The sequence below is a fragment of the Brassica napus genome, chromosome A9 (genome assembly GCF_020379485.1).
Source record: "Brassica napus cultivar Da-Ae chromosome A9, Da-Ae, whole genome shotgun sequence".
NCBI lineage: Eukaryota > Viridiplantae > Streptophyta > Magnoliopsida > Brassicales > Brassicaceae > Brassica > Brassica napus.
Window position 1 is genome coordinate 10173881 of NC_063442.1, and position 14808 is coordinate 10188688.

The 14808-nt window shown below is 36.8% G+C and overlaps 3 protein-coding genes across 5 annotated transcripts; 2 read left to right on the forward strand and 1 right to left on the reverse strand.

The window, feature by feature from the left end:
* Nucleotides 1-379: 379 nt before the first annotated feature.
* LOC106421061 (photosystem I chlorophyll a/b-binding protein 3-1, chloroplastic) lies at nt 380-1736 on the reverse strand. The gene is made up of 3 exons (XM_013861930.3): nt 1407-1736; nt 1253-1314; nt 380-1146 (listed from the first exon to the last, which is right to left on the reverse strand). Exons 1-3 carry the CDS (start codon nt 1542-1544, stop codon nt 531-533), a joined length of 816 nt encoding a protein of 271 aa, XP_013717384.1. The 5' UTR covers nt 1545-1736; the 3' UTR covers nt 380-530.
* Nucleotides 1737-2863: 1127 nt separating this feature from the next.
* LOC106420617 (G-type lectin S-receptor-like serine/threonine-protein kinase At1g61490) lies at nt 2864-8112 on the forward strand. Of its 2 annotated transcripts, none has more exons than XM_048739812.1 (7): nt 2864-4837; nt 4947-5101; nt 5255-5446; nt 5515-5725; nt 5817-6054; nt 6145-6295; nt 6379-8112. In XM_048739812.1, exons 1-7 carry the CDS (start codon nt 3580-3582, stop codon nt 6670-6672), a joined length of 2499 nt encoding a protein of 832 aa, XP_048595769.1. In that variant the 5' UTR covers nt 2864-3579; the 3' UTR covers nt 6673-8112. The 2 variants fall into 2 exon arrangements, with proteins under 2 accessions (XP_048595769.1, XP_048595768.1); XM_048739811.1 differs by having other exon boundaries at nt 4947-5057; nt 5295-5446.
* LOC106420713 (G-type lectin S-receptor-like serine/threonine-protein kinase At1g61480) lies at nt 8104-12122 on the forward strand. 2 transcript variants are annotated; one of them, XM_013861582.3, is made up of 7 exons: nt 8104-9902; nt 9985-10095; nt 10166-10329; nt 10406-10616; nt 10695-10932; nt 11017-11167; nt 11252-12122. In XM_013861582.3, exons 1-7 carry the CDS (start codon nt 8660-8662, stop codon nt 11543-11545), a joined length of 2412 nt encoding a protein of 803 aa, XP_013717036.3. In that variant the 5' UTR covers nt 8104-8659; the 3' UTR covers nt 11546-12122. The 2 variants fall into 2 exon arrangements, with proteins under 2 accessions (XP_013717036.3, XP_048595770.1); XM_048739813.1 differs by having other exon boundaries at nt 10193-10329.
* The last annotated feature ends 2686 nt before the right edge of the window (nt 12123-14808 follow it).

Sequence of the window (14808 nt, forward strand, 5' to 3'; positions counted from 1 at the left end):
AAACCAATATGAACACATCTCCCAGCTTCTAATGGGTGACTTGAAACCAAAATATGGTGGTCCAAAAGATTAATTTATCCGTCTACACACCAAGATTCCCACGCTTGTTGCGATTTAAGCATATAAAAAAGAGCAAGAAAAGTTATAAATATGTTCACTTGGCTAAATTACTGGAGACGTTAAGCACTGACACAGAAATTCTAATTAAAATTTCTAGCTCTTATATCAAAAGGATGCATGGACTAATGATCTGAAACCACAACATATCTCAGATTTATATTTATTTGAGATGAGTACTTTTCAAGCACCACAGGCAAATATTCGACAATAATCTTTTAAATATGTAACTGACTTCCTTGGTGATTGGAAAACCCAACTATTAATCCTAGAAGTTGTTCTTTTTGGCCATTGACATTTTCATATCTTACAAAGATATAATATGTTTACAAAGGGTGGTACAATACGAAGACTGTAGGATACAAGAGAATGAGAGTCCAACATAAAACACATGGGATGATATGAAGATCATCTCAGTGGAACTTGAGGCTGGTCAGGACATTGTTGTTGACTGGATCCGCCAAATGATCAAGAAGGTTCTGGTATGGCCCCACACCGGTTACTAGTCCTTGCACAAAATAGCCTAGGATTGCGAGCATAGCCAGTCTACCGTTCTTGACCTCCTTGAGTTTCAACTCCTTCATTGACTTCTCGTCTTTCCCAAACCCAAGAGGGTTAAAGAAAGGTCCCCCGGGGTAAGACGGGTCACCCGAACCGGCAAAACCTTTCTCTAAGCCCAAGAAGTACTGTTTGCCCATTGATCCTGGGTTGTACCAGTCCTGCAACCTCCGGTGCTCAGCAAATCCCATCAAAGCCATCTCGAGAACAAAGAGTGTGTAAGGGTCTGCCCAGTAGCTGTACGTCCCTGCAGGTGGAATCACACCGGTTTGGAACCAAGGAAGGGCAGTGTCTGCTGGAATCAAACCAGCTTTGCCAAGAATCTCAGGGGCAATAGCTCCAGCTGCACCCAACATAGCGAACCGTCCGTTGATGATCTCTCCGTAGGCTAACCATCTCGGTTCGATGAATCCTCCAGTACCCTCTGGGTCTGAAAGACCAAGAGGGTCGAATCCATAGTCGCCAGGTAAGCTGCAGATTAATCACAACATCTCCCCAGTTACGAATCACTTTCGTCTATATAGCGTACACATTTTGAAGATCATGAAGCTTACAAAAATCAAATATTTGGAATTACCTGCCATCCAAGTAAGACAGAGATTGTGAAGATGCAAACCACAATGGTCTGTTTGCTCCTTGCTGAAACCAAAACACACAAAATCAAGGATCAGATTATCCAGTTCACACAGATTTTTAGAAAAATTTGTGAAAGACCAGATAGTATAATGTACCTTGACAGGTGGAGTTGAGGCAGCCTTAACAACAAAGGAAGTCTTCCTCACGGACACAGCTGGTTTTGTGCCGAATATTTGTCTAGCGGTCTGAACAGAGGAGGTAAGTGAAGAAGACACAAGGGCTTGTGCAGCCATTTTAACTCTAGTCCTTGAACTCTTCGCTTGTGTCACCAAGAGATGATGATGATGGTTCAGTTATGGTCTGCAAGACAGTGCTGGGTAGAAAGAACAAGGTTCAGTACTTGTGGCTTTTAAATAGCCAATCTGGTTTTGCTCAGATTAGATTAGTATCTGCTTCACCAACTATATCTGTCCACGTGGCAGCACGCCTTGGATAAGAGATTTTTCTAGGTGTTGTTCCTCATCTGCCACACAATTGGCACAAGAGCCAAAAAAATCTTTACATTGAAGCTAATTGGATATACAAGATTTCATGTACATACTGTCGTAGATGTCCAAAAAAAAGATTGGCTTTTATTTTAAGCAAATGATACCTCAGCATGAATCAGTTCTCTAGTGATTGTTTTACAAAAATAAATTCAAATTCAAGTGTAACGTTTTAGAAGATTAAAAGGGGAAATTGACAAAATAATCTCTAACTTTCAAATATCAGCCTCAAAAATCTCCAACTTACAAACACAACATTTTATTCCTTAATTTTCAGCCAAACAAAAATAAATCTCAAAATTTAGTTGATCAATTTATTTTAGTCGTATTAAAAGTCAGTCATTTAATACCCGTTAGTTATATGTAAGGTTGATTTTTTAGAGGACCGAAATGGCTTGGTTGCTTTTTAATCTCGATTTAAATGTTTTACTTAAACATATATACTTTAAATAAGTTTAAGAAATATGATTTTAAAAATGAATAAAAAACTAAAGAATGTTCTACAGAAAATTTAATTTAAAACAAAAATCAGATATAACATTACATTTAATTAAGTTTTTTTAACTCGAAACAAATTAAACAAAAAGTGATAGTTGTTATAAATACGAAGTTTTCTTGTGATTGTTCTTGAGACGATCCTTGTTATAATTTTTTCTATAAAAAATTTATCTAGTGATTAAAATAAGATATATAATTCAAATAAAACTGAACACACATACAATATGTTTTCTATATATATTTACTTGATGTTAAATTTGCATGGTGAAGAGAATATTTGTGAAAACAGAAGTTCCAACAACATAATCTTGGAATTTTGAGTGGATCCGAGATCCATCAACATCTCTCGAAATTACAAGCTTCCATCTAATGGCGGTGAAACTTCTTCACACTTCCCTTTATACCTGTTTTATTTTTTAATTGAATTGTAACAGATGTTGTAAGGAGCCCCTTTAACCAACGGAGCCCAACTTTTAAATTGGTTCGTACCTAACTAGAAACTTTTAAATTTGGCTAAAACAGAGAAGTTTCTTCAGCATGAATGCCAACCTGTACTAAATAAAATAACTAGCCATGTATTCTTGGGCGTTAAGAAACGATTATTCTCTTAAAGAGATCAATTTTTACAACTTCAAACATATATTCATTCTTCATTTCTTAATAAGATGAGGAAAAGAAAAATAATGTTATTTTCTTTTTATTAGTTCACGGTTATAGAAATTAGCAACTTAAAATTGAGATGTAAGCCGTCAGACCTCTACGCTCTCTTTAGCAGAAGAGAAAGTAGCCTGGAAGAATAAAATAAACGGTGCTGCCGCTTGAACATATATAAGGTAATTGTTCTTTGGTCCCTTTGTTTAGGTTAAATCTCTCGCTGATTCTGGTCAACTGTGCGTGGTTGATTGGGTGGATTTTTTTTTTTTTGGGTTCACACAGTGAAAGGTAAAGAGAGTGTTGATAACTATTTGCTATTGGTTCTGAACTCAGCGAGTTTAAAAGGGCATGAAAATGACACAATGTTTAATATGAGGTCAAGTGGGTAAAAGACTCGAATTGTTTGGAGCCAACAAGTATATATAAAGCATTTCATTTTTTACTAATTGTACAAGAAAACAAGGATTTAGTTGATCTTGAATAAACTAATGCAGAATCTTGGAAGATGGGTCAACAACGGCGAGAGTTTCTTGAGAATAATGATAATTAAGTCCTTGACTTTGTTTTCTTGCCTTACTTTCTCTTGTGTACTAATGAAAAGGAGATCGTTCTTGGAGACACAACAACGCAAATGGGGATGACACCGTCTTTCTTTGCTTGTTTCCTTCTGTTAACAATGTTCTTGAGTTTGAGCTACGAAGCAATAACGCCAACAAGTCCTTTGTCAATAGGCCAAACTCTCAGCTCGTCCAATGGTGTTTATGAGTTGGGGTTCTTCAGTCCTAATAATTCCCAAAATCAATATGTTGGAATCTGGTTGAAGGATCCTGTTCCCCGGGTCGTTGTATGGGTGGCCAATAGAGAAAGTCCTGTTACAGACTCCACGGCAAATCTAACTATCAGCACCAACGGAAGCCTTCTCTTGTATAATGGCAAACATGGTGTTGTCTGGTCCACTGGAGAAAATTTTGCATCTAACGAGTATAGCGCAACTTTGTCAGATGATGGAAACCTTATGGTAATATTAGACAATGTTTCGAGAAGAATTATATGGCAAAGCATTGATCATCTTGGTGATACTATGCTCCCTTTCTCAACCCTGACGTATAATCTCACCACCGGTGAGAAGCGGGTGTTGACTTCTTGGAAAAGTTACACTGATCCCTCTCCTGGCGACTTTGTGGGTGAGGTTACACCTCAAGTGCCACCACAGGTACTTACTATGAGAGGCTCGACGACGTATTGGAGAAGCGGTCCATGGGCTAAAACAAGGTTCACCGGGATACCAGTGATGGATGCATCATTGACAAGTCCATTTAGTCTTCAGCAAGACGCAAACGGGTCAGTATCTTTCTCTTATTTAGACAGAAACTCCAAACCTCCACGTATAACAATAACATCAGAAGGCTCACTGAAGATTTTTCATCATAATGGGACTGACTGGGCAGTAGACTATGAGGCTCCATTAGCCAATTCATGCGATTTTTATGATGTATGTGGACCCTTTGGGTTGTGTGTTATGTCACCATCTCCAAAGTGTAAATGCTTCAAAGGGTTTATACCAAAATCCACTGAGGAGTGGAAAAGAGGAAACTGGACTGGTGGTTGTGTGAGGCGCACCGAACTAGATTGTCTGGGAAATTCTACCGGAAAAGCTGCAGACGTTTTTCATTCTCTTGCCAACATAAAGCCTCCAGAATTTTACAAATTTTCAGCTACTTTGGATGCTGAAGACTGCTACCAAAGTTGCCTCCAAAATTGTTCTTGCTTGGCCTTTGCTTACATTAATGGAATAGGGTGCTTAGCATGGAACCAAGACCTAATGGACGCTGTACAATTTTCTGTGGGAGGAGAGACTCTTTCCATTCGTCTTGCACATTCTGAGTTTGGTATGGCTTACATGACAATTCAAAGACCTTTTTTGTCTTTTGTAATTTTATTTTCTACTCTATGATAATAGCAAGACTTATCACTTATATATTGTCCAACATTTCTCAGGTGGAAATAAGCGCAAGAAGACCATCGTTGCCACTTCGGTGAGCCTTACCGTTTTTGTGATCTTGGGATTTGCTGCGTTTGGTTTCTGGAGATGCAGAGTGAAACATATTGGTAACACATTCATGACTTTACTAATCAAACAGAACGATCGTAGGGTCTGCTACATCAACCATACACTAAATCAAAACGCTGAGATTTGTTCTTTAAACGATACACTAAATCGAAACACTATAATTTGATCGTTTTGGTGCCTTCGTTTCACCTTGTGGTAAATAAATCTTAATATGCTTAGTTGGCTAGATTACTAGATGTTACGCGCTAACACACCACCTCTAACTAAAATTTCAGCTCATATATCAAAGGATGCATGGAATAATGATTTGAAACAACAAGATGTCCCAGGTTTAGATTTCTTTCAGATGAATACCATACTAACTGCTACCAACAATTTCAGTCCATCAAACAAACTTGGACAAGGTGGATTTGGTTCCGTTTACAAGGTCAGAAACTTTTTGTCCTCTTTGCTTTTTTTCTATTTTCTTGTGATGACATTTGCAACTTGTTTCAGGGAAAACTGCAAGATGGAAAAGAAATCGCTGTAAAACGGCTTTCTAGCAGCTCTGGGCAGGGCAAAGAGGAGTTCATGAATGAGATAGTACTCATCTCCAAACTCCAACACAGAAACTTAGTACGAGTTCTGGGATGCTGCATTGAAGGAGAAGAGAAGCTATTGATTTATGAGTTTATGGTGAACAAAAGCCTAAATACTTTTATCTTTGGTGGGTCTCTTTTTCCCTCATTCCTTCCCTCTTAGCTGTTTTCTCTTTGTGTACAACACTTTGTCTTATTTAATGCTATGTTACTGCAAAGATTCAAGAAAAAGGCTGGAGATTGATTGGCCAAAGAGATTTGATATCATTCAAGGTATTGCGCGTGGACTTGTATATCTCCACCGTGACTCACGCCTTAGGGTAATTCACCGAGACCTGAAGGTCAGTAACATTCTTCTAGACGAGAAAATGAACCCAAAAATATCAGATTTTGGTTTGGCTCGGTTGTATCAGGGAACCGAATATCAAGATAACACTCTCCGCGTTGTAGGAACGTTGTAAGAATATATTTCAGAGACATATTTAACTATGATTTAAAGTTAAAATTGATATTAACTTTGGTTAAAAAATATTTAACTTATGTGCAGAGGATATATGTCTCCTGAGTATGCATGGACTGGAATGTTCTCTGAGAAATCAGACATATACAGCTTCGGAGTAATGCTGTTAGAAATCATCAGTGGAGAGAGAATCTCAAGGTTCAGCTATGGAGAAGAAGGGAAAACCCTTTTTGCATACGTAAGTAAGAATTTAAGTTCTCATGCACTTGCAAATGTTTCAAAACGGTTTGAAAGATCTAAAGGTCTAAACCTAAACAACAGGCGTGGGACTCTTGGTGTGAAACTGGAGGAATTGACCTTTTGGATAAATATGTTGCTGATTCATGTCAGCCATTAGAAGTTGGGAGATGTGTTCAGATTGGTTTGCTCTGTGTTCAACACCAACCTGGGGACAGACCCAACACACTTGAGTTGCTATCCATGCTCACCACAACATCGGATCTTCCATCACCAAAACAACCCACATTTGTTGTGCACACGAGCGACGATGAATCCCGTTTTAGGGAGTTGATAACTGTCAGCGAGACGACAGAATCTGTGAAAACCGGTGGTTGATGGAAATTGTAGAATTGAGGTGTTTGGATTGCTCATGTTTTAGTTGACTTTTCAGTGTTCCCATGACTTCTCTGTAATTAGTGGTCCTTAAACTTGTTTCTGGTAAAGTTAAAAAGACAAAGAATTTGTGTTATTCAAGTCCCAAACTTAACTTGTTGCCTGCAAGAGCATCAAAAGGGTGTTTATATCATCAATTTCCCTCACGGTGTGAATCACTATCACAATTCCTTTTAACTTATATTTCCAACTAAGCTTTCCTCAAAGTCATTCTTATTAAAATAGCATAATAAAGTCATAGCCATCGAGCAAGGAGTGAACTTGGAGACTCCACATCATGTAGTTTGTGGATGTCAGTTTTGTAACATTAGACATGTTAACATTCAAGAGAGTTGCGGGTGTTAGATCAACGATTTCGGCTGTTGCTGATGAGGTCGACATGTTTGAGCAAGAGAGATGAGAAGAAGAGAAACGAAAAGGGGAGGGATGAAAGAGCCGAAAAAGAGAGACAGGATTAGATTTCCTGCTCTGATACCATAAAAGAGTTGTAGAAGATGATGTTTATTACAGGCACTGGAGCCGTCAATATATACAGAAAGACAAGAGCCTTCTAGGTCTAGAAGTAAATACACATTCCTTATTCTATACGTAAGATATTATCTACATTGATGACTAGAATATTCTGAGGAGAAGGCAATGATCTTGTGTATCCTTAACACACAAAACATCGTAAGAAAATAACTCAAAATCAACTAATTAGAGGGATCTAATTGATTAATACTCTTATCAACTGATTTATTCATATAATCATCTGACTTATTAGTATGGGTAGAAAACAACATCAATATATTCACTGTCTTTCTCTCATTGTATCTCTCTATCTCTCTCTTTTCCTCCCACTATACTCTTTTTATCACTCCACTGATCGTCTCATTCTCTTAAACATTCCACACGCCTCCGTCTTCATCTTCTCTAGCTACTGCCTCCATGACTCCATCATCATACCTCCGGCGTCCCTGTCCCTACTGCCAACAACGTTGTGTTGTTTTTTTGCTTTTCTTCACTTGTGGAGCTGAGATGCGTCATCGATGGAGCTAAGATGCTTGACTTAAGTAACTTTGCAACATTAAGATCCTCTACATGGTCTACAAAGGTGTAAACACAACGATACATACACGATTTAGAGAATTTAAGGTGTTTTCCAAAACCTAGGAATTCAACTTTCTGGAGAGTTTTTCTATCGGGATTGAGTCCTATATATAGCTGCCAGTCAGAACAGTTTCGGGTTCCACAAAAGTTGTGGATCCCACAAATACTTATATTTATATAATACATACAAACATAGATATATACATAGTACATATTTTAAGAGCTCCAATGAGAAAACCCCCTATTGGAGGTGCTCTCTTATCTTTGATCCATTTTGAAATAAATAAAAAGTTTCAACATCGTTTCTGTTAAAGCCTAAGTGCAAGAGATATTTTTCCGACCTGAATGCTTTGATCATTATCACTTGTTGAATCGTTCTTGAGGTAATATCTTGTAATCAAGATCCTTGAGACAGACTTTTAGAGTTCGCATGGAATCATCTCTCAAAGGTTCACAAGCTTCGCTCTAATGGTGGTCTCTCTCGTGTACATTTCGTAGCAAGAGTGCACGCCATAGCAGTAAAAGACCTTTAACACTTGGAAGAATAAAAGACACATAACTTGTCCGTTATAATATGGGTCAAACGTTGCGTAATTGATTGGGTATAAGGTTAGACTTCTTCGTGCAATGACTTTGCGTATTATTATTTAATAAGGTTTAAGTTGATCCTAAATAAACTAATGCACTGTCTTGGAAAACAAGTGCGGTTCAGTAAATTGTTAAATAGATGATTGAGAATAGTCTCACGATTTCTCTAAAGAATAGCTTACTTGGTCTTATTGACATGGTTGCTTCTTGAACTAATCTGAAGGAGATCGTTCTTGGAGACGCAAGAACGCACATGGAGATGACGTGGCTTGCTTTCTTTCTCTTGTTCACCATGATATTAAGTTTTAGTCATGGAGAAATAACTACAGAGAGTCCTTTGTCAATAGTAAAAACTCTCAGTTCCTCTAATGGAGTTTATGAACTAGGGTTCTTTAGTCCCAACAACTCCCAGAATCAGTATGTCGGAATCTGGTTCAAAGGTATCACTCCTCGGGTGGTTGTGTGGGTGGCCAATAGAGAAAAGCCTGTTACAGACTCCAAGGCAAATCTAAGTATCAGCAGCAATGGAACTCTTCTCTTATTGGATAGAAACCATGGCGCTGTCTGGTCTAGTGGAGGAACTTTCGCATCTAATAGTTCTCGTGCAGAGCTTTCAGACAGTGGAAATCTTATTGTCATAGATAATGTTTCCGGACGAACACTATGGGAAAGCTTTGCGCATCTTAGTGATACTATGCTCCCTTTCTCACCCTTGACGTGTGATCTCACGACCGGTGAGAAGCGGGTGTTGACTTCTTGGAAAAGTTACACTGATCCATCGCCTGGTGATTTTGTGACTCAGATTACACCGCAAGTGCCATCACAGGTGCTTACCACGAGAGGCTCAAAGCCTTATTATAGAAGCGGTCCATGGGCTAAAACAAGGTTCACCGGGATACCGCTAATGAATGAAACGTTAGCAAGTGAATTCAGCTATCCGCAGGATGCAAACGGGTCAGTGTCTTTCTCTTTTGTAGGAAGAGACTCCAAACTTTCGCGTCTAGTTTTGACACCAGAGGGCCATCTTAAAAGGTTTCAACATCGTGGGACCGAGTGGGATTTAACCTACGAGGGTCCAGCCAATTCATGCGATGTTTACGGTTTATGTGGACCTTTTGGGTTGTGCGTTAGGTCAGTACCTCCAAAGTGTAAATGCTTCAAAGGGTTTGTTCCAAAATATAAAGAGGAGTGGGAAAGAGGAAACTGGACTGAAGGTTGTGTAAGGCGAACCGAACTACTTTGTTATGGAAACTCTACTGGCAAATCTCAAAATGTCTTCCATCATGTTGCCAACATAAAGCCTCCAGACTTTTACAAATTTGCAAATTTGGATGCTGAAGAATGCTACCAAAGTTGCCTCCAAAACTGTTCTTGCTTGGCCTTTGCTTTTATTCGGGAAATTGGGTGCTTAATGTGGAATCATGAGTTAATGGACACAGTGCAGTTTTCTTCAGGAGGAGAGCTTCTTTCCATTCGTCTTGCACGTTCTGAGTTGGGTATGCCTTGGGAAAGATTACATCATTGAACTTCTTTTTGGTTCCATCATGGCTTATTGTTTTATTTGTTTTTGTATCTCAGATGGAAATAAGCGCAAGAAGACCATTACTGCTAGTCTTGTCAGCCTTTTTCTTTTTGTGATATTGGGTTCTTCTGTGTTTTGTGTTTGGAGATACAGAGTGAAACATAATGGTAACACACTGGTGACCTTGCTATATTTATAGATATGGCTTGTTGTTCATTTATTCTTGGAACGTTTCAGAAATAATATCAAACAATGCGTCACAAGATGCATGGAGCAATGATCTGACACCACAAGATTTCTCAAGTTTATGTTTCTTTGAAATGAATACTATTCAAACTGCCACCAATAATTTTAGTCTCTCAAATAAACTTGGGCATGGCGGATTTGGTTCAGTTTATAAGGTCAGAGAATTGTATTCCACTTTGCTCTTTTGTATTCTCTGTTTATGCTCTCAAAATATATTTAAATCTGTTTCAGGGGAAGCTTCAAGATGGCAAAGAAATTGCTGTAAAACGGCTTTCTAGCAGCTGTAGACAGGGAAAAGAGGAATTCATGAATGAGATAGTACTCATCTCAAAACTACAACACAGAAACTTAGTACGAATTTTGGGATGTTGCATTGAAGGAGAAGAGAGACTGTTGATTTATGAGTTCATGGTGAACAAAAGTCTTGATACTTTTCTCTTTGGTTTGTCTCCTCTTACCTCTTTCATTCTATATCAGAAACTATTTAACTGATAGTGTTTTAAACTGTCTTATTGCTCAGATTCAAGTAAAAAGCATAAGATTGATTGGCAAAAGAGATTTGATATCATTCAAGGTATTGCGCGTGGACTTCTCTATCTCCACCATGACTCACGCCTCAGGGTCATTCACCGAGATCTCAAGGTCAGCAATATTCTTCTGGATGAGAACATGAACCCGAAAATATCAGATTTTGGTTTGGCTCGGATGTTTGAGGGAACCCAATGTGAGGAAAATACTCGCAGGGTTGTTGGAACTCTGTAAGGGTCTGACTTCAACAACATGCTTACCTAAAGATTCATAGTATGTTACAAATTTGGTGAAACTATTTGATATATGTGCAGAGGATATATGTCTCCTGAGTATGCATGGACAGGGATATTCTCTGAGAAATCAGACATTTATGCTTTTGGAGTTCTTTTGTTAGAAATCATCAGTGGAGAAAAGATCTCAAGATTCAACTATGCAAAAGAAGGAAAAGACCTACTTGAATATGTAAGACTTTAACTGCTTTTTTCATACATTTTCAGAGAGGTTTTAAAAACGTGTCTTGCGCTAATATTTTTTAGAACTCAACAGGTATGGGGGTCTTGGTGTGAAAATGGAGGAATTTTTCTCTTGGACAAAGATGTTGATGATTCATCCCACCCACTAGAAGTAGCTAGATGTGCTCAGATTGGTCTGCTCTGTGTTCAACACCAACCAGTGGACAGACCCAACACACTTGAGTTGATGTCTATGCTCACCACAAAATCAGACCTTCCATCACCAGAGAAACCTATATTTGTAGTGCATAAGAGAGATTATGAATCCTTGTCTAATCCTTTGATTACCTTCAATGAGATGACACAGTCTGTGATCATCGGGCGTTAAGAAACAATGTGTAATGGAAGTTGTAAAACTAGAGTGTTATAGATTGTTCTCCTTGACATTTACTCATTCTTAGTTTCACTAATTAATACATTTAAAATAAAAAGTTTTCTTGTAATGGTCTTGACCTACTATCTTGTAATCAAGATCCTTGACATAGAGGCTTTTCATGAATATGATTATCCAGTATATATAAATGTGTTATGATTAGTTGTTGTATCACTGCTATGAATGGGTTTATATTTTTAATTGAAATTAAGGGTGCAACTGGATTACAATATTTTGGAATGGAATAATATGGAATGGTGGATTCCATTAATTCCAAAAACAATTTTACCATTTGATATGAATAGAATGGAATGGTCATTCCACCAATTCCAAAAATATTTTAATAAAATACAAAGAAAAGTATTCCATAACAAAATTCTTCATGAATGAATGAAATGTATTTCATTCCATTTTTTTGCTATATTTCATTCCTATCATTCTATTTATTTTTGTTCCATTAATTCCAAATCAATTTACCAGTTACAGCTAAGAATTTGCAAACAAAAATTTATTATGGTTATGTTATTGAAAATAACCCATTGCCGAAATGTTGTTATACCGTGAATCAGTGAAAAATATACCGTGGACGAGTGAAAACTATACTATTTATAAGAGGTCTATATTACTTATATCTATAGATTCGTTATCATTTCCATGTATAATATTTTTATATGATATTCATGTTTACTAATTCACGCATATAAATATAATAGATAGAGATCTTTTGGAACTAGTTAGACACGCAGAGAGTGAATGTCGAGCCTGGTATGATGCTAATGAAGTGGTACAAACAGTGGTACAAGATAATACAAATGAGGATCCCTAAGTCGTAAGCTTGAGAAATATTTTTGCTTGATAGATGGATCTTGGATATCTTCGGCTAACTTTAGTGGAAGCGGATGGACATGGATGGATAGTTTTGGGAACACTCAACTTATGGGGACAAGAAATTTCCCCTGACGCGAATTATCCTTGCACTCGGAAGTAGAAGCGCTGCAGTGGGCGATGGAGAATATGCTGCAACATTCGACCTGCCAGAACTTTGGGACAGACTGTAAGGAACTAATTGCAATGGTAAAGGACCCTCAGGCGTGGCCAAGCTTTTTGACGGAATTGGAGAAGATAGAGACGCTACAGATATGTTTCCCGGCTTTCAACATCACTCACGTTCCACGGGTACACAATCAGATTGTTGATTTTTTAGCTAAGACTGCTAGATCGTTCCATAGGAAACTACATTTTGTTGGTCGTTCTATTCCGGTTTGGTTACTTAAACCACCTCAAGTTTGAGTAACAGAATGGTCTTTTGATGTCAAAAAAAATTATATATATATATATATATAATAGATTATTAATGTATTATTTTGTAGAGGGTCCATACTATGTTTTGCTCATAAAAAAACAAGGTAATCGATGATGACTCGATGGTTGTTTCTCCTCTTACATTGTTGTTCATCTGTCTCCTATTTAAGAGGGTGTTATTGGTTTGTGCATTTTAATAGATTTGTAAATCCAAACTAAATGTAGTGTTATTGGTTCTATTATTTTAAAATTCACATTCAAATCCATAGTTATTGGTTTTATGATTTTAAAATAAATTTTAGAATCATGCGTTATTCAATAATGAAGATTTGTGTATGGATTTAATTTGAAACTGGATTTGATTGGATTTGTAACTATTTTTAAGAGTAAAATACAAAGGAACAAATATTGGGTTTAACCTTGTTATTTTGGTTTGATTTGTTTTATATTGTTTTCTTTTTTCATTCTTTATATTTTCGTGTCCCAACAAACATCGGTTGATGCATTACTTCAAATTTTATACATTGTTTTTTGCTCATGTTAAAAACATGCACTAAGCACATGTCCATACAAACATATTGTATAATGCATTCGATAATGAAAAAGAGCTGCAACGAGAGATGTATTCCATATGAACGTATCCCCACCAAATGTGTGCGACCAGCCTTTGATGCTTAGCAAAATGAAAAAGAGGCAAGAAAGATAATGAATGGTGGAGAAGATGAAGTTGTCGATAAGTTCCGAGAATACTCCGATGAGATTTCTGAAAAGATGACAAGTAAATCTGTTTTGTCAGAAATTTTTACTTTTTGATCCGATCAAACTTCCAATAACATGGTGAAAAAATAGTTTGATCCGAAATTTCTGAGAAGATTCCGTGAAAAGTTTGTTTTGACAATTCATGTCTTTGGAAGTTGCAGTCGGAGAACATAATGTTCTCTTGTAGTGCTTTATTTAGGTCTAGTTATAAATCCATTGATTTATAACACTTCATTTATTTGATTTTAAAATACTCATATCAATAATTCTCACTCGATTTGAAAATCACTGGATTTATGGAAGATTTCTAAATATAAGGATAATTTATAAATCTACTAAACTACCAAAACCAATAACCCCCACTAAGAAATAGAGTACCCTTTTTTATTCACAATCACTTTTATTTTAAACCACCCCGATTACTGATTCAGCGGCTTATGTGTGCGGGTAATTAATTGAGTAATGTCGTTGTGTTTGCGGATATTTTATCATGTGCTCACTTAGCGACCTCACACTTCCCCTCTTTGTCACAGGCAACTTGGAAAAAATGGCATTACCGGACAAAACTTAAAAAATTGTTATAGGTTTAATTACGTCAAAATTACTGTTAATTCTCCCGAATAACCCATGTTGTACATATTTTTCAGCGTATATTATTTTACAATTTATCACAAAATAAATAAAAAAATAATAAGAAGAAATATAAACCATTACATTTTTATGAATTTGTTTTTCATGGTAAAATAATTTTGTAACCTCTAAGAATAGTAAAACATTAGTGTTACTTTCAACCTCAGACCAATTCAAAACATTTTAAATAGTTATTTAAGTTTAAAATGTAATTTCAGAATAAAGAAAAGAAGAATTCTCTCAAATAATACGATAATTTTTTTTGAGTCTTTTGTATAATGCATAATCGATAACCTACGTTCTTTAATTTCAAGAAAAAAAACAAATTTGACAATTATCAATTTTTTCTTGGTCGGACGAATCCTCTGAATATTTTTGTCTTGGATTGGTGATCTTTTCCGATAGAAATACATATTGAATACAACAAAATGAGAGAGCATAGGCTCACTGCATGAAAATATGGGAATGAAAGTCTCATAAATAATTGATAAAGATTGGAATACATGAGCATGAAATTTTTTTTTTAT